General features: G+C 43.9%; 1 protein-coding gene across 1 annotated transcript in view; it reads left to right on the top strand.

Moving 5' to 3' along the window:
* Positions 1-19,167, top strand: part of LOC135911305 (protein 5NUC-like) — a 29,467-nt gene extending 10,300 nt beyond the window's left edge. Inside the window, exons 5-10 of the mRNA XM_065443513.2 lie at positions 2,752-2,940; positions 3,221-3,421; positions 6,292-6,552; positions 11,108-11,269; positions 16,975-17,172; positions 18,964-19,167. Coding sequence (XP_065299585.1) covers positions 2,752-2,940; positions 3,221-3,421; positions 6,292-6,552; positions 11,108-11,269; positions 16,975-17,172; positions 18,964-19,142 — 1,190 coding nt within the window. The 3' untranslated portion in view covers positions 19,143-19,167. The remainder of the gene's footprint in view (positions 1-2,751; positions 2,941-3,220; positions 3,422-6,291; positions 6,553-11,107; positions 11,270-16,974; positions 17,173-18,963) is intronic.
* Positions 19,168-19,423: the final 256 nt, after the last annotated feature.

The following is a 19,423-nucleotide window of genomic DNA, read 5'->3' on the forward strand; positions in this document are numbered from 1 at the left end:
TCGCTCGGTTACGCCGAGGTACGACGCCGAGGTATGACGCCGAGGTATGACGTCATGTGCACGCCGACGCTCGCGCTCTAAAAAGTTTTCTTGGTGTGGACGGGTATCCTTACTTATGCGAGAGAGGTGGCAGTTTTCTGCGTACTGATTTTTACGATGGACAGGGCTCATTGCAGATACCGACTACAAACACGTACAGACATCGCTAATCAAGAAATAACTTCTTTAGAAGCTATTATCGGATCGTAGCCTTTTTCAGACATTTCAAGGAGCGCACTATGTGGTGTGCGGAATTTCCTGGTTACCGGTGACGCACCCTCGAAGTGCTGACAGTGTGCATGCATGCGTTTGAACTTAAGCTTTGTGTGGCATATTGTCCCCTACTAGTTCTTAATTTATTTTCTCGTCGTTCGTCATCATAATTCTTCTACAAATTTTCACTATTCATAAAACGATAGCGCAGGTAGAAGTGAAATAGAAAAGCAGGAAGCAAATGTTTTAAACATTTTTACCTGTCACACTAGTCGGATATCATCTAGCGACATTATGTAAGCCACAAGTGGGTATACTAAAGAAATAGAAACGAATACTTCACTCACGCAACTAATAATCGAAAAAATCAGCAGAGGTCAGCGATTTATTCGGCTCTGAACTAGTTTACTGCGACAGCCGCGGAGTTTTACAGCTTGCACAGTCATCTTTTTCAGAATAACCCTCTAAACACGTACACACATCGCTGATCAAGAAATAACTTCTTTATGAACTACTATCAGATCGTTGACTTTTCCAGACATTGCAAGGATGGCACTATGTGGCCTGCGGAATTTCCTGTTTACGTGCGACGCACCCTCGAAGTGCTGACAGTATGCATGCATGCGTTTTAACTTCAGCTTTGTTTTTCAACTCCCAGCTTAAGGGTGGCAGTTCGTCCGCTGCTAGTTCTTGTTTTATTTTCTCGTCGTCCGTCATCACATTTTTTCTACAAATGTTCGTTATTCATAACAATATAGCCCAGGTAGAAATGAAATAGAAAAGCAGGAAGCAAATGTTTTAAACGTTTTTACCTTTGACACAAGTCGAATACCATATAGCTACTTTATGCAAGCCACAAGTGAGTATACTAAAGAAGAAATAACAATCAACATTTCAAGCACGCAAATAATCATCGGAACAAATCAGCAGAGATCAGCGATTTCTTCGGCTCTGAGCTCGTTTACTGCGACAGTCGCGGAATTGTACAGCTTGCACAGTAATCTTTTTTCAGAATGACCTTCTCTTTGCGATGGACACAACGAGAACACAAATCTTAAAGCACGAATAATTCTGTGCAACACAAATGCGAAAGTTTTGCACAACCGCACAAGCTGCTTCATATGGCGCGGCCGCACAGGCCTTATCTTGAAAGCGATCGGCAATGGGGACAGGGTGCGCCGAGGGCTGATAGCTTCCTGTGCGCTTTGTTTTCGTCGCTTAGTTAACGTTGAAGCGAGAGGCAGCACAAAGGTCAATTCGCTCACTGCTGCTGCCACGCTTCCTCACTTAGGTGTTTTGACAGGAAATTACAGCGCTCATCGAGTGAGACGTGTTTATGCTTGCTTGTGCGTGCGTGGCAACATGCTTAAGTTAGCTAGTAAGCGAATGTTTACAATTTTGTATAACCTACAAAAATGCTATCCTTACTTTGTATAGCAGCCTAATTTGCTATCGCAATCGAGGCTTCGATTTTCGGGCGAAACTGCGACTTTTTGTAGTACAATTCTAATTTTAAGCCAAGGAACGTTTCTTAAGGGCGAGCGTTATCTCAGGGGCCAACTCCAACTTATATATTTAAGCGCATACAAAACGCACATGTACTCTCGTCAAACAGCCATTCACCTTATTTGAATGAAATTTTTGTACTTGAGAGATAAAGCTAAATTCTTGTGACTTTGAAAACAGAATTTAGATTTAATGTCTAAATGGTTTTACGAAAACTCTAAAAATGTGGTAAATTTCAAGAAAACCTGAAGCAGCAAGTTTACAAATGTGTAACTCTCCCTCAAAACGCGCTATCACAATTATGTGCACTCAACCTGTCATAGCATCTAAACGAGACCAACTTGATATGTGCATTTATCGCTTACGTGAGATTGTTAGGACATTTTTAAGAATCTTACAAGAGTCATACTCACAAATTGGTGGTATATTTCAGGGTTCTGTATTATAGATAAGTTTTGTTTGCTTTGGATGTTTTCATACTTGCAGTGTACAGAATTGTAATATCTTTATTTATTGCTGAGTTATAAGGTTGAAAACATGGTACACGTCTTCTTTTTATTTGAATTTGTCACCTATGGGTGAAAAATATCACAATTTCACTAAAAAGTTGCTGCTTGCAGTCACTAGATATTAATCTTTTCATCGAAATGCAACAAACTTCATGAAAATCTGTGCACAGACTGTTGAGAAAAACAATTTCTCCTTTCCCCACGTATATTTATATAGGACCTTCCGAGCTTAAGCTTCCTCTAACCCACAGAGCCTAAAATAAACTCCGAAGTAAGCTATAGCAGTTGGTCTTTTCGCTTAGGGATCTGTTGCACGTTGCAGGTGCAGGGAGTCAGGGTTTCGTCTAGCTGCTTAAAAGCAACTTCTCTCACTCCTCGTGATCTGTATTGCACAGGAAATAAACTTCTACTTCTATGTAGCATTTGCAGTGTATTTTCAGTGTACATTTCTAAACCTTCTAACATTTTTTTTTTCCTTTTGCAGGACCAAACGTGGAATTTTACAATGAAGCCGATAGTTTTAAAACGGTAACTAGTAAACTTGTCAGCGAAGGCGTGAACATAATTATCGCAATTACACATAGCGGCTTCCAGCGAGAAATTGAGATTGTTGATAAAGTGCCAGAAATAGATGTCCTCGTTGGCGGACACACTAACACTTTCCTTTACACGGGTAAGAATGCTTCGAGGACAATAGTATGCCTGCATGCATGCATGCATGCATGCGTGTGTGTGTGTGTGTGTGTGTGTGTGTGTGTGTGTGTGTGTGTGTGTGCGTGTGTGTGCGTGCGTGTGCGTGCGTGTGTGTGTGTGTGTGTGTGTGTGTGTGTGTGTGTGTGTGTGTGTGTGTGTGTGTGTGTGTGTGTGTGTGTGTGTGTGTGTGTGTGTGTGTGTGTGTGTGTGCTCGCAGTCACTTCATATAACTGCATTTTTTTTCTTTTTTCTGTCAATAGGTGATGACCATCCGAAGGAGAATAAGCCCGATGGCCTATACCCATACGTTGTTAACAGAACTGACGGCAGCAGAGCCCTCGTGGTGCAGGACTTCTGGTTTGGGAAATTCCTTGGCCGGCTTGACGTGACATTTAACAGCACGGGTCACATTGTGGAGTGGGGAGGAAACCCTATTCTACTCAACGCTGCTGTCAGTGAAGGTCAGGCTCTTAGCTGTTAGAACATGTGGGATCTATAATGTAAATCCATTCTAATCTGTTTTTATTCCAAGCTCCTGGCATCGCATTTACGTAACCACTGACGCAAGAACAGGCGGCAACCCGCAGCGTTGTTTGAAGAGTTCAATGTCACATTTTTTTTTTTTGCTTTCGAAGCGAATAGCATTGCCTACATTTAGCAGATTTCTTTGCAATTGGGCTGACAAGAGGCGCGACGCACGCTTAAGTGAAGAGAGATTCAATGTGGCCGAGCCAGAATAGTGAAAGTAGATAACCCGCTGAAGAGGGCGGTGCCGGCGTCTGTGATTCATCCGCTTCTCCTTACTTAGCTTGCGGTGGATGGTCGAAAATCGCGGCGGCGTGCAACGCAATGCTCAAAATGCCGCCAGAACGGATCCTCGGCAAAGAATAGTCGGCAAAGTGATTTCACATACGTGCTGAAACGGCTCGTAGTGTTATAGTGCCATGGAAAAATGTTTGTTATACGAAAATTAATCCATGCTCCGTGGCCGTTCCCAGTAGTAAGTGCCAGAGCCGTCGGTGGGCAGCCATCTTCTATTCCTTTAAGAATGGGGCAGCCTCCTGCTATTCGGAAAAAAAATTCAGGTTCGGGAGGTAGATTAATGCGTCTTTAAAGTATACACATCACTTTGGCGCTATCAGTATTCGCGGTTTTGTGACGTCGCACGACAAACAGGCAAAGTAGGCGCAGACCGAAAACATTTGATCTATGGCAGAGTATTATGGCGAAAATGGCACCGAATGAGAAAAAATTATTTTTCTTTAGTTAGGTCTAATCATGCATAGTCAGTTGGCGGTTTTCGTGGCGTCACGTGAGAGACAGGCGAAGTGGGGGTGGCCCGGAAATTTTTTGACCAGTCATGGAGGGCTGATTGCAGAACTGGAATAGAAAAGTTTGGAATAGCTTTACGTTATAGCGCCCGTAGTTCTGCTGATTTGTGCCAAACGTTTCAAAATTCACGTGTGCGCTACAGATTATTACAAGGAATAACAAGTTAACCAACTTTTTACCTAATGCCCTAAATGCCAAATCTCAAATGAAGAAGTTCTAGTACCCCGAAATAAGGAACATCCAAATAATTTCTTTCCTTGAAGTTAGCTGCTGTGGTTTTCATTTTTCCGGGCTGAAAAATACATGATAAAAATGTGATCGAGATTTGACAAAGTACCACGCGGTTAGGCACTTGCGGACAGCGAATTAGTGCCCCATGACATGTTACAATTGAATGAGCACTGCTGTATGGACTGAAGTCATGAATATGACGAAAGCAAAACTGAGAGGCAAGGAAACATCTATCGTCTTCGACGTATCGCCATCCGCCGCCGAAATCTCCTCGCCTGTTAAGCAGTCCTACAGCAAACAGCACTGTGATGCACTGTTTTTCGCATATCCCATGGCTCAATCTGCTTTATTGCTTTAGCAGACAAGATATCTCGGCAAAAGAGGAAGCCAAAGACCACTGTCTTTCTCCGTCGCTGCAGGCCTATCGGTCTGCAAGCGGCATCGATCATTCGTTTGAGGCATGTCTGAGACCACCGGTGTCGCTGCAGACAAGCGCCTCGTCACGTCGTACTTTTTTCGAATCTCGCGCGCTTTCTTTGCGGCCAGGAAAAAATTTTAATGGCAGCAGTTACTTTACGAAGAGATGTTGTTTGAACATTCCTCAATACGTACCATACAACTTCTTAAGGCAATACCTAAATTATTAGTTAACTGAATATTGGTAATTAATGATCCAAAGTCCGCAATAAAATATTCCTAGTTGCTCAGGAGGAGAGTGACCAATACCACATTGGTTTCATTCTCGTAGCGCCCACGGGGATTCTTTAAGGCTTGCCACAAGTTAGCTAAAACACCCATGTATGTTTCATTGCATGGCACTTCAAGGTAAGTTCAGCGTTGTGGTAGAAACTAAGGTAGAGTGTTGCACCGCAGCGCAGCAATACGAATAGAAAGACAACCTAACATGGAGCCAACCCCTATTTTCGCATTCAAGCTGACGTTGAATGGATATTATCTCGTTAGGCCGCAACTCAGGTCATTCTAACATATGCTGTCATAGAAAAACTGTCAAATGCATCAAATGATAGCTCTAAAGTTATTATTTTGAAGCAGAAATTTCTCACACAAATTCACGCAGATTAAATATTTTCAAGTACATGCAAATGGCAAGCTTGTACTTACAAAAAAGAGTAAACATTCAAAGACTATGATCGAGCTCGTGAAGAAAAATTTGAATTGTAGTCGTGTGCTGCAAAGTACAATAGTATGTCGGTACAGCGTTTCCTACGTTTTATGGCGGGAGTGTGGAGATAGGAGTTGGGGGGGGGGGAGGTTTTTAAAATTTGCTTTTGCAACTGGGGACCTGATACTGGGGGGGGGGGGGGGGGGGATCTGTGAGATCTGTCGTTGCAGATACAAAATTAGCCGAGATTGAACGAGAATGCAGAAGAGTCACTTTGACATATCAATACAAACCTAAAATTTGTGCCTCATGTTCTGTGAAATTTTCTATGAAGGATCGGAGTGGAATATGTGTATGGAAAACATTTCCGTGCTCTTTCGCGTTTCCTTGAGGTTAGTGTAACTTGAACACATAGTTTTTGTTCAGCGCTGGTACAGCTCTTCTTCTTTAATATGACTCCTCTTTAGGTATTCACACATGCTGGCACACCCGCACAGCACTGCGTACCTGTGCCATTCTTTCTTTGTGTCTCGTCATTCTGTGCACCGTAGGTAGGAGATCATGTATCACCAATTCGCCCAAACCACTAATACCTTGGCGAGCTTTTTCATTTCGAGATTGTAAGTCGATTAATTTGTTTTTCAGACCCTTGTATGACTGAAGTCCTAGAGCCATATAAGAAAAACCTCACAAGAGAGATGGGGCAGGTGATTGGCAGGACTAAGGTCCTCATGGAGCACAGAGACGACATCTGCAGAATGAAAGAGTGCAATATCGGTAACCTGGTTGCCGACGCCTACTACGACTACTACGTTAACCGAGAAACAACAAAGCCTCCGGCATGGTCGGCACTCAACGGTGCCGTCGTTAATGCTGGGAGCATTAGAACAGCTCTCCCGAGCTTCTGTAAGTACAAGTGGACGTTCTTTTTGTGCACATAATTGAACACTAAGGCGAGTCTCATCAAACGTAACGTGCTCACCTCACAATCGAACGTACGTTCCGATTACACACGCGCTATGATGGCGTTATGCCTCACTCAGAGCCACAAGCATCCGAAGAACGAGCCTTTTAATCAAGACAACACCGTGTATTTTAGAAACAACAACGCTACCTCCCGTGGTTTTTCGTATACGCTTCTATTTTGGCCACCTTAACGCCACATTTCTTCCTTCGGAGGGATGTAAACATACTGTTCTTTACAACACTTCCGAAAGGAAAACCTGGTGCCAGCCTCTATGCGAGTTTCTTGAACAGCAGTGAGACCAAAGGGAAATACCGTGATGCAGAAGGCTCGATTCGCTGTGGACGTGGAAACATGGTCCTAGCTGCGCATATAAAGCGCCATAAAGGTATTAGGTTAATAATTTCTTTTTCACGAATAGTATTACAAGCGAATGTCGAACATGAAAAGTGCATCTGTTACTGGCTCACAGTGGGCGAAGACATCGTTGTTTCCCCCAGAATGAGTGACTTGAAATTGCCCTCTTTTAGTGTTTCACATTCACATAACTGTGTGCGCTAGCATGGTTATACTTACTCTGCGATAATAACGGCCTGTACCAGCATAAAAAGACAGCATTGTACACGCTCTTTCAGTACAGTAGCTGAACTATCATAACATTCGCAATACTAGTTCGAAGACGTGCTCTCTTAGGGAAAGATGCCTAACCGAAGGCAGTCTCCATTTTCTAAAATTCCCATGACTGGTATTCCTACAGCAGGGCGAGATTTCTCGCTCGGTAAATTCAAGAAATTATTTTGGTGAAATACGCCATCATATTGCATCACTGCAACTGTGACAAGAAGGCAGTATTGATTTTTAGGAGACGCCAGGGATAAGAAGAACAATTCGAGCGAGTTGGTCCAAGTTCATGGCGTGATTCTTGCTGCGCGAAGCTTTGAAGTGCGGAAAGAAAAGAAAAAAAACGAAGGGTTAGCGAAAGAAGAGCGACACGAATGCTGCCTATCAGCTGGATTTACTGATCAAGAACACACAAATATATGGACAAGGTGATACCGCCTTTCAAGGACTGTATCAGAGACACTAGTGACATCGGTATGTCAGAGAACCAGCAGTAAAAAACCTTCTAAGAAACTAATGCATGGCAAGAATTTTCGATAGATTAAAAACTAGATAAGTTTAGCATTGGCATAGGCACGAAAGCTCGAACTCCTTATCCTGCAAAGCCACTGATGGTTCACTGGTTCACTGCATATTACCATGCAAGTCTTGTGAACTTTCACGTTAACAACAAACACATTAAGCGCGTGTCCACGTTTACGTACTTGGGTGTAGGAATAGATGAAAACTTGCATTGGAAAGAACAGGTTATTATTATATTTGAAAATCTCGCTTTTGCACGTTTTAGGCTCATTAAAGCCAGATGTTTCTTTCAATATAACGTGCTTTTCTCCCTATTTCCCTCACAACTGTGTTATTGTAGCGAAACATGGGGGCTTCGCTTGCATAACGTACAGTCAACAGCAAAAGTTTACGGGATGCGGTTTTTTCTTGAAATGGGAATTACTGCACTGTTAAGTCATGACACTTCGTATTCAATGAATCACTGTGTAGGTGGCGAAGGCTACTACATGCTGGAACATTTAACTCGAGGCTGTGTGACCACGCTTCGCAAGAATTCGGCTTCTTGGCAGATCCTGCGTCCCGTAAACTTTTGCGGTTGACTGTACATAGCACTGGTTGCACGGTTGCAAAAAACGCGCTTTCAAAATTATAATATTTTCGTCTTCTCATTGCGCAAGCACACAACTATTCGCGAATACTTGAATACTACTGTTCATGTGACAACGAAATTATAAAACTACAGTTTTGGTGAAGCTATAATCAACATCAATTTTCCTCTACCCTTGAGTTCGCATTGTTTACCAACCCGTAACACAGGCACGCATCCAACGACAACTTTAATCTCCTTACGTGCAGTAACGCATATGGCAAAAGCTTAATTCAACCCATTGGTGCTAAAATTTTTAACTCCATTCTCCTCAAAAGTAACTTTGCACACAACTTTATATTTCCTTGGAAAGGACATTTTCAACATCAGTCATGTAGCGACTGAACTTGTATTCGGAAAGTTAAGTCTACATCCTTGGTACCATATTTCTAGCGCGTTATTATTTCTTTTTTACTGGGAAAGTTTGTGGTTACGCATGTATAAGGCACCTTGTAGTTTTCTTTGTATTGTTTTTTTCTAAATCTAAGTACACCTGTGTACTTAGATTTAGGTGCACGTTAAAGAACCCCAGGTGGTCAAAATTTCCGGAGTCCTCCACTACGGCATGCCTAATAATCAGAAAGTGGTTTTGGCACGTAAAACCCCATAATTTATTTATTTTTTTTTAGTTTATGATCTATCAAACATTTTCTTTTTTAATACATAAGCTTTTACAAGTATTTATGGCTGGTGAATTGACCTACTAGTGTTACTAGTGTCTCTGATACAGTGTTCGATTACCCTGTCGCCTTGTGCATATTTGTGTTCCTAGTCACTACATCCAGTTGGTAGTCGACGCTCGTGTTCGTCCTTCTTTCGCTAACATATCGGTCTTTTTCTTTTCTTTCCGCACTTCAGTGCTTCGGGCTGCAAAAATCACGCCATGAAATCGCACCTTAGGGGTTGCAGGTCCAAAAGAAGTTTTATTGCATGGTTAATTCGTGCCACATAGTACAGTCCGCATTATTTTTAGGAGTGGGCTAACTAATCACCCAGCTTTGCCAAAGCACTCAACTGCTTGCAACTTGCTACTACAGAAATGTTACCCATCAAGTGCGAGAATGTACAATTTGCGTCGCACCCGTAAATTAGCCGACGCTCCATGCGTCACTCAAAGCACGTCGAACTGGAGCTGCAGCGATATTCTCGTGGTCACGTGCAAACTATCATCTATCATGACTGAGCTACAAAGCGAACCAACAACACCACCGCGAATAATGGCAAGCAACGGGAAACTTTTGAATTCCGACTTACTCGATTCTGCAGAGCACGGTTATCCATGTCTGTCTGCGTTTCTTTTCGTATCATTTGACCGGGAAACTAGAATTTTGCAGGTGGCTGCAGGCGCCCCAGGTGTTTTGGTCCCTGTCGTGGCAGTTTACCCCGCAGCATGATCGGGCTCCTTGGTTACCCGATCACTCAACAATCGCAATGCAACACCACCGTGAGGAGCAATTTCGCAAATATCGCGGGTATCTTGAGGCCCCTGAGCGCCTCACATGGCCTCACGGGGCCGCCGACATGATATGTGGCGACGCAGATCTCCGCCAGGGGAATGAATGGCGCTGGCGTCTGTCGGCCAACTTGAGGTTCGGGCCCCTATTGGCTGATTTCGTGATCGCGATATCATTCTCAGTAATCAATCATTGCTATTTATCGGTTAAATAAATCAAACCTTTTTCTCGAGAAGCGTCTGCGGAGTGGCGAGGAGCGCATGTTGGCGCCGTTTCTATGCTCGAGCAGTGCAGGCGGCGCCACGATCGAGAAGGGAGCATGAAAGAGAGGAGAAACGAGGAGGATTGAAGGCGGAGGAGGAGAGTGTCGGGACTTTACGAAGTTTAAGGGGCTTTATTTTGCCACCCCATGTACCACCCCGTCAATCAACTTGTGGCCTTGTATCTCTTGTATGGAGGTAGGAATACTCTCTTGGCTTCTTCGCTGTGCAGCTTCCACCGCGCTAGCGGAGACGAAGAGAGAAAGAAAGTCGGGTATCGGTACGATAACTCTGCTTATAGTTGAAGGATTCGAAGAAAATATATATCCCATACTGGCATGAGATTCGTGAGATGACGCCCTTTAATAGTGATATCATTCTATGATTAGTTTGAAAAGCGTTTCAGGAGCCCTACTGTGTCCGCACTGGACATTCAACAAAGTCTCTTGTTAGCAAAGACACGTCCTTGGCCCATGAACTAATGCTGCCTCTGCATCTCGTGCAGGAAAGCACTTTTAAACTTCCTCGGAGACAATGGTCTTAATAAGATTTCGTCATTTGTTGAGTTTTGTGATGTGTTTTATTTATGTTGTGCGTGTGTGCGTGCGTGTTGTGTGACGTGCACCATGCGTATTATTTCATTTTTTATTATACCCATATAGAATAGCATGCTAGGCATGCCGCCAGGCAAGTTTACTTCGCCACGATTCATTAAAAAAGCCTCCCTTTTCTCTCTCTCTCTCTCTCTCTCTCTCACTTTGAAAAAACCGTGAGCTCTAAAAAACGATATCAATATCAAACAAAAGATCGTGCGGGGTAGTATCTCGTGTGACATTAGCGCACATAGCACTTGGTGCCATCGTCGAGTGCCATCATATAGGCAGCGCTTAAAGTTTGCATTGCTCGCTACTGCTGTGCAACAGCCGGTGGACTCTGGGAGTTATTTTCAGCGAAGCACACGAAAAAAGAAAGCTAATATTTTTTTTCTGTTCGCTTTTATTTATCTCTACAGATAATGTCACAAGGGGAGACGTTGTGACAACTTTACCATATGGGAATTCGCTAGTCACGGTCACACTCACCGGCACTGACATATGGAACATGTTCGAGCATTCTGTCACGGATTACACGACAGAGAAAAATCAACAAAAAGGACGCTTCCTTCAGGTATCAGGTAAGCTTTCCGAAGATTCAGGGAGATCGGTATTTTTGATTTTCTTACCTAAGCCATACTGTTGGTAAAACAAGTCATTGTTCATCGGCTGTTTCTGGCATTTATTTCACGGTATTGTGTCCTGCTCGTTGTAAAAGAAGCCTCACGTTAAGAAAAAACTTTGCTTTGTTATCATTTTACTATAAACAGCTTGTAATGATGATGGAGATGCACAACCTTTCTGGAAATATATGAGTGCTGAAGTGCATGTACATGTCACCAATCCGTTAACGCACAGGCTACTGTATAGTTTCCGTTTGTCGGTGAAGCCATAATGCTGTTAGTGGCGAGTGGATGAGGATATGCAGGACCGACACTTTTCTTACACATGAAAGCTCGCCCTGACCCACAAAACGTGTGAAGCATGCATTTTGTATCATCAGTAGCAGCAGAAGCATCACAATTTTTTATGTCCACTTTAGGATGAATGCCTCTACCAGCGATCTTACCCCTGTCTTGCGCTAGATCATTCCAGCTTGCAGCTGCAAATTTCCTAATTTTATCAGACCACCTTATTTTCTACCATCCTCGACTGCGCTTCCCTTCCCTTGGCACCAATTCTGGGGCTATAGTGATCCTCCGGTTATCTGTCCTACGCATTACAAGGCCCGCCCATCTCCATTTTTTACACGCAAGCGTAAATGGCTAGGTGCACCGACGGCTGCCAAAGTGTAGCGTGAACTCGCGACGTGTGAAGCCCTGAGATAGTACGGAGAAGCGCGCAACAAACCAACGTCACCTAGAGGAAAGTCTAGGTAGCGTTGAGCGAATCGGGGAAGGAGAAAACAGGCGAAGCTTCGCAGAGGAGGACGGTAGGCGAAGCGCGTTGTGTTGACCTCCTCTGGCAGTTGCTACGGGTTGTGCGCGCGCTATGGAGGTTACCGGGTTCATGTCGCGATTGAGTTACCGAGCGCCGTGCGAGAAGGACGAGGCAGCAACGCCAGCATCTGCAGGCCTACTGCGAGTCGACCGACCCCGAAGTCGTCGCATCTGCAGATCGCAGATGCGACGACTTGTACTCTGGCAGCAATTACGCAGTTCCTGCCAGAGTGCAAGTCGCCTCACCTCCCTCCCGCGCTGCCTTCCCGCTTTCCTCCCTTGTGCTCGATTCGGCTTTCCGTCGCACGATTTCGCTCGTACATAGAGCATACGGCGTGCGGGCACGATGTTATTGCCCTTGGACTTTATATGGAACATGGCAGCAACCACGATGGCATAAATGGGCGTGGAGTGTCCGTATCATTCATATCGCAATAATATAGGAATGGCACAGATACGCTTGCGCGTGGCCCGCTTTCACAAAGTGAAACGTCACTAATCTTTATTACGATAGCAATTATAAGGACACTCCAGGCGCATTTCTGCCGTCGCCGTGAGGTTCTGTATGAAGTCCAAGGGTGATAAAACCGTCGCTGCGCGCAGTATCCTGCACCTGAGAGTGAAAGCTTGCGAGGGTACGCACCGGCGAATGCGGTTCGATCTCGCGTGCGCGAGCGATGAACGCGGACTGAAAGCATGCCCCTCCTGTCGCGCGCGAGGCAGGGGAGTCAGGCGAGTGAAGGGGGGTTGTTCTTCTCCGGTGGCTGCTAGGGTGCCTGAATTTCCTCCTCGCCTGCCACTCCGTACAGAGTGGAGACATCCGCGGCGTCTTCTAGGGCACTGGGCACGCAAATGGCGGACACCGTAGTAGACGCCTTTGGCGGTCACCGTAGGGACGCGTTGCCGGTACTCGTGTAGTCTTGAAAGCGGTCTGGGACGCGTGGCTAAAGTGCGCGCCCTCGCGGGCCTCATCTTCAAAGCGATCTGCGATATTTGCAGAGTGCCCGTAGTGCCGGTAGCTTCGTATGCGCTGTGCTTTCGACGCTTCTTACGTGTTGAAGCGAGTGATGCATGAAGGTCAATTCATTTGCTGCTGCCGCGATTCCCCAATCCAGAATTTTCACAGTGAGTTTCCGCGCACATCGAGCGCGTTGTATTCATGTTTACCTTCATGTATTCATGTTTATGTATTCGTGTTTACACGCTGACGGGCTAGTTGGTTTGAATCTATGATAGAATGTGTAAGCGCGACTGAACAAGGACGTAGAAAGAAGCAGACACACAAAGACAGCGCTCTCTGTGTGTGTCTGTTTCCTTCTACGTCCTCGTTCAGTGACGCTTACATATTCTATCATTGTTATTCTAGTTAGTGAGAAAATGCTTACAAGTTTACACGGCCTATAAAACTACTATCCTTACTTCGTACAGCTATATACTAATTTGCTATCGCAATCGGTGCTTCGCCTTTCGGGCGAAACTGTGACTTTTTCTCTTCAAAGGAAGCTTTAGCTCGGGGTTCCTATCTAAATAAGTGGTAAAGGAGAACTCATTTTTCTCAACAGCCACTGCACGAAATTTGATGCATTTTGTTGCATATACAGGAAAACGTTAAAATCTAGTAATTCCTTGTAGCAAATTTTTATTAAGGATTTCAATTTTTTAACAAACCCCTTCTCAAAATAGCAATCTTTCAGATCGCGATGCTCTCAAGTTTACATGTCTGTAACTCAGCAATGAAAAACAGTATCACAATTCTGTGAATTGCATCTAACAGTACACCTAAAGCTGCCAGAATTGATATATTGTACAAGACTCTCTAACAGACGGCTAATATGTGATTGCGACTTTTGCAGCACTCATTTAAACAATGTAACCTATTAGCGTAAGATATAAATTGATATACCAAATTTGTACGTTTTGGATGCCTTAACGGATGTACTTTACAGAACTGTGATATATGTTCTTAGTGCAGAACTACAAATTTGTACACGTCGTGCATGTATATTTTTTTAATGTTGCCGTTATTTAGAATTTCTTTTTAGAAATGTTGTACCCTAAATCAATATTCTGCTTCCAACAGACACTATAACCTAACTTTCTCTCTCTCAAATGCGTATACTTTCCCTAAAATCGTCCGAGTAGTTATCTCAGGCATTTGTTTCTGCGTTTTACATGTATTTGAATAGGCGGCCTCGGAGTTGGGCCCAATTTCAAGGTTCCTTTTAATAACGACTAGTATATCGGCTACCCCCGTTTATTCTTCTCGTCCACACATCTCTCTTCTTCCAGTCTCTTAATGTTTTGTTTAACATTCTTCGTTCCATCGCTCTTTGCGCGGTCCTCCTTGTTCTCTAGCTTCTACGTTCGCATTCAAGTTTCTGGTCCATATATTAGCACCGGTAGAATGCAATGATGGTACAATTTTGTTTTCGACGACAGTGGTAAGCTCCAAGTGAGGACTTGGTAATATCAGCCGTATGCACTCCAACCCACTTTTATTCTTCTGTGCATTTCGTTCTCATGATCAGAGTGACCTGTGAGTAACTAACCCAGATAAACGTACTCCTGTACAGACTCTAGAGCCTGACTGGATATCATGAATTATTGTTACCCTGCCAGTTTATTGAACATCTTCTGCATATTAATCTTCAACCCTGCTCTTATACGTTCTCCGATAAGGTCCTTAATCATCTGTTGCAATTCGTCCGCAGTTGCTGAACAGGACAATGTGATCTGCAGACTGAAGGTTGAGATATTCGCCGTTAATACTCACTCCTAATCTTTCCCTTGTATGTACCTGTATAATTGGTTATGAGCTATAAAGTCTAACAGGGATCCATGTTGCAAACCATAGAGCCGCAGATTGTATTCAGGTGGGAGACTTGGGTGTAACCCCACATTTGACAGATAGCGGCGCTTTGATGAGCGCAGTCCGGGAAAATCCCACAAGAGGTGCGGTATATAAAGTTCTCCTGATAAAAAAAATAATTATACGGTTCTAAATACCACGACCTGATTATGAGGCACGCCGTAGCGGGGGACTCAAGAAATTTAAACCACCTGAGGTTCTTTAACGTGCATCTAAATCTACGTACATTGATGTTTTCGCATTTCGCCCCCACCGAAATGCGGCCGCCATTGCCGGCATTCAATCCCGCGACCTCGTGCCTAGCAGCCCAACACCATAGCCATTAAGCAACCACGGCGGGTAGTCCCCGCTCCAGCTGAATTCAATAATAAGTGTGCAATGAAATAAAAAAGTATCATTGAAATTTAGCATTTAGTAATCACTGGCTACCCAGTGACTACATAACGGCTCCCAGATTAGAGCAAGAATTGCGCTCCAATACGTTGGGTTATTCCAGAGTTGCACTCACGTGATCAAGCACTCCCACTTTCAAAAGAAGCAAATTTCAAGGAGAAATCTTTCCATCAGCTCGTCACCGAAATAATGGTTGTTATCTAAATACGACTGCTTCCATCACTGGAAGGCTTTCTCTAGTTTTGTGGAGTCGAGGAGGAGGCTCAGATTGACGTAGATGTGGGATTACAAGGTCCCTCATTTATGGCAATGTCCACAACCACACACGTACGCTCTAGCGGGTCGTGAATTGATCTGTAGAAGTTACTGCGCTAATTAAATGGTTGTGAATGGTAGACAAAGGGCGTTCGTATGCTGCGGACTCCTCAGCAGTTTCACGCGCTTCGGAAACCCGAACTATGCGTGGTGTTGTAGAGGTGATAACAGCACTCGACGTTCCCAGGGTGTTCTTCCCACGATGTGAACCGAGGCCGATGCTGCTTAAATTCGGTGGTATAGCGAGAACAGATGGGTTAAACATAATATTTAGGTGGCACTAGAGTTATAATTTGTGCATTTTATTTTGACGCTGATGTCGCTAGGATAGATTTTATTTCTTTCTGTATCGGCGAGATGATGCGCAAATTACGCTAACCCGTGCCCGATGTGGTTGCACAGCGTGTCGTTAAGAGTGGTGGCACAAGGGGCGGAAAGCACCTAACGGACGTTGCAGTGGCGCAAATTCAACGTAACTGCAAAGACGTGCTTAGAACACTCATTTAATTCCTGAAGCGGCTATGCTTGCTCACTGGCATTTCAACCATTACGAACGAGAAAGCTTTGAATATTTGTTTGTTTATTTCACTGATTGATTGATTGATTGATTGATTGATTGATTGATTGATTGATTGATTGATTGATTGATTGATTGATTGATTGATTGATTGATTGATTGATTGATTGATTGATTGATTGATTGATTGATTGTGACCTACCGACACAAAGGTATCGCCACCAATTTTGCAAGGGTAAACTCGCTTAACGTCTACAGACAATGAAGGTAACGTCCAGCATATTATTCAAGATTCTGTATAAACCACTGTGCCATGAACATGATATTCGAAGACCTCTTGTGACAGAAATAGGAATTTTGCTCAAAGCGAAAGCACCTTGACTGTCAGGTTTAAACACTCCAACTTACGGACTTACAGTAGTAGTTTTTGATTAAGGAGCTAAAGTGTTATTATACCTTCAGACTTCAACTTTCCTGAAATGCTTCTGATTTCTCTGATATACACCTGGTGATGCGAATAAAAGGTTCGCTAATAGTTACTTAAGCTCAGAGGCTTCCTTAAGTTAAAACACATTTTACTCAACTCAGTTCACTGGTTGCCTTAAGAGAGTATTTCTAAATTCCATGTTTATTTAAACCGTGATTGCCCGAGCTGGACATTCCTATGAAACAATGATGTCAGTGACTTCGATACCTTCAAGCAAGTCCCGCCTTCTCCTCATCACTGCCCCCTCCCCCTTTTTTGTTCCATAGGCTTCCGGGTGACATACAACTTGACAAAACCCAACTACAGTCGTGTCACTTCGATCAGCGTCCTTTGCGCAAATTGCAGTGTGCCGCATTACGAGCCACTTAACTGCTCGGCGACCTACGGCATAGTTACTGCAGACTTTCTTACAAGAGGTGGTGACGGCTTCAAGTTCGAGAAATCGGTGAATGTCAGCGACGGTGGTAAGAAATATTTTTACATGAAAGTCTATGCTCGAATAAGGCTACGACTGTTCTGTTTAACGAATTTCTCTCACCCATTGTTCTTGGTTGAAGAGATGCTTTACTCGTGCTCGATGCACTCCCATCGCGTAAACCTTTCTAATCTTGTGCATTTGTAATCTCAGAGATCTCAGATTATATGCTTCTTTCCTTGAGCCATAAATATGCGAAATACCATACGAGACCCCGGTGGTTGAAAACATGTTCCGCATCTGCCACAGTAGATGTGAGTAATGCTAACAAACACTCCCGGCTAGGCTTAGTACAAGCACCCGAATGCCCGAGAAAGTAGACGCGGAGGCGTCCGCTGCCGTAGCTCAATAGGTAGACCATCACATGCATCATAAAGAAGCTATTGGTTCGTCGAGCACCTGCACCAGGTTGTCCTTTCTTCTCTTTTTTTTTGCAATTTTCACATCCCTTCTATAATATGAGATATATCAAGCCTTACATGCATTTAACCCGCAATAATAATTATTTCTACGAAGAACAGCCGTTTTATTTCGATAGCACTTATATGCACACTACAGACACATTTTCTTCATCAGTGTTGGCGTGGCCATGGCATTCCGTTTATAATTCTGTATACATATATGTGTAGTACATCTTTATGTCTGCCATGTATGCAAGGCAGATCAAATGCCAAAGTAGCTCAAGCCAAGTGTTACGTCTTTAACTAAACTAGTCCGAACAATTTCTTATTGCACTGCGCAAATAAAATTAATAACAAAATTATTCACCGCGCATGCCTTTTATCTTAAATATTTCGAGACTATTAAAAAGTGTAATAGTATATTATTGCGTACCATCAGAAAGCGATGTGATTTAACTGGCGATGCTTCTTACGGGCAGCGCAGTGGCGCCTCTGCGATGTAATTACAGGCCCTACACGACGTATTAAAGCTTTTGAAGATGCCAGAAATTTGGGCGCACCCGCGTACACCGCGTCCACATATAGCCGCATCCACGTATAGGTAGAACACCATATGAGGAACTCGAGCGCAACGCTAAAGCTTGTTATCGCTGCCAGTGCATCGCCCTTCGGGTCCCACTGCCAATTTTCTCTATGTTTTCACTGAACCCACTGCCTGTTGGCTTCATATGTTTTCTTTTTTTTTTTTGCCAATTACACGGACGCTCTAAACGTATCTTGGTCGTCGCCAGCTTCACTGCCGTGCTATCAGCACTGCATCGAGAATTCTGTGCGAAAAACGCGCAGTGCCTTTGGCTGTAAAAATGATCATATATAGTCAAGCTGTCATACTCACTGTCCCACTCTCCTCAGTGGCTCTGATGGGGAGACAAGGAAGCGTTCTGCCTTCCACTGCTGACGTGATTGTGGTGCGCCCAAACGCTAGCGCTGCTGCAGATCATTTGTGTGCACACAACACCGTAGTGCATACACTGGCCCGAGTGGACCGGACAGTAAACCGCAACCTAAAGCTGTCCAATCCTTTCGTCGGACGTTCACGAACGCCAATAGTTTTCCGTCGGTGTCATGTCGTGCACCATCGAAGTAAGATGCCTGCAACGCCGCTGGTGCCGCTCCTTATCACTAAGAGTCAGTGACTCACTAGGCGTGCGCGAATAGTGTTTTCTGAGACCGAATCGAATATGAATCGAGTAGTGCCAGGAGTGACAAGAATCTAATCGAGTGTTGAATACTGAAAATTACTCGGCGTGTTTGTTGCTGCTACAACACCATGCATGTTCGCTTGTTCTGTGCGCTCTGTTTCTTTACTCAAAATACAGGCCCCATCGAACACGAAGCACTGGAGGAGTACGTCACCAAGATGTCACCAATAAAAACACCAAACGAGGATCGTATCAAGATCACCTGGAATTCTACAGACGAAGAACGAGTACGAAACTACACAAAAGCAACGCGTGAAAGTAAAATTTGTGGCGGAACTGTTTGTAATAACGAATAAATATATCGTACCGAAAAAAACACAACTCCTTATTTTCTGACAGTTTAGCCTTTCAGATAGCCTAACAATGAAAGCGACTTGAAAAAAAATCGCAAGAGAAGCATAATGCGTCCTCCTTTTAACAAGCACTCCTTGCGAACAAATAATTCAGTAAGTATGATGTCTAAAGGCAACCTTTCTAATTGACTAGGGAAATGTCTAGATATTTGTCGCTATAAGAAAAACACACCAGCACGTTTTACTCCAACATTCAAGACGATGCTTATTAGGCCCACACATTT

The sequence above is a fragment of the Dermacentor albipictus genome, chromosome 1 (genome assembly GCF_038994185.2).
Source record: "Dermacentor albipictus isolate Rhodes 1998 colony chromosome 1, USDA_Dalb.pri_finalv2, whole genome shotgun sequence".
NCBI classification, from domain to species: domain Eukaryota; kingdom Metazoa; phylum Arthropoda; class Arachnida; order Ixodida; family Ixodidae; genus Dermacentor; species Dermacentor albipictus.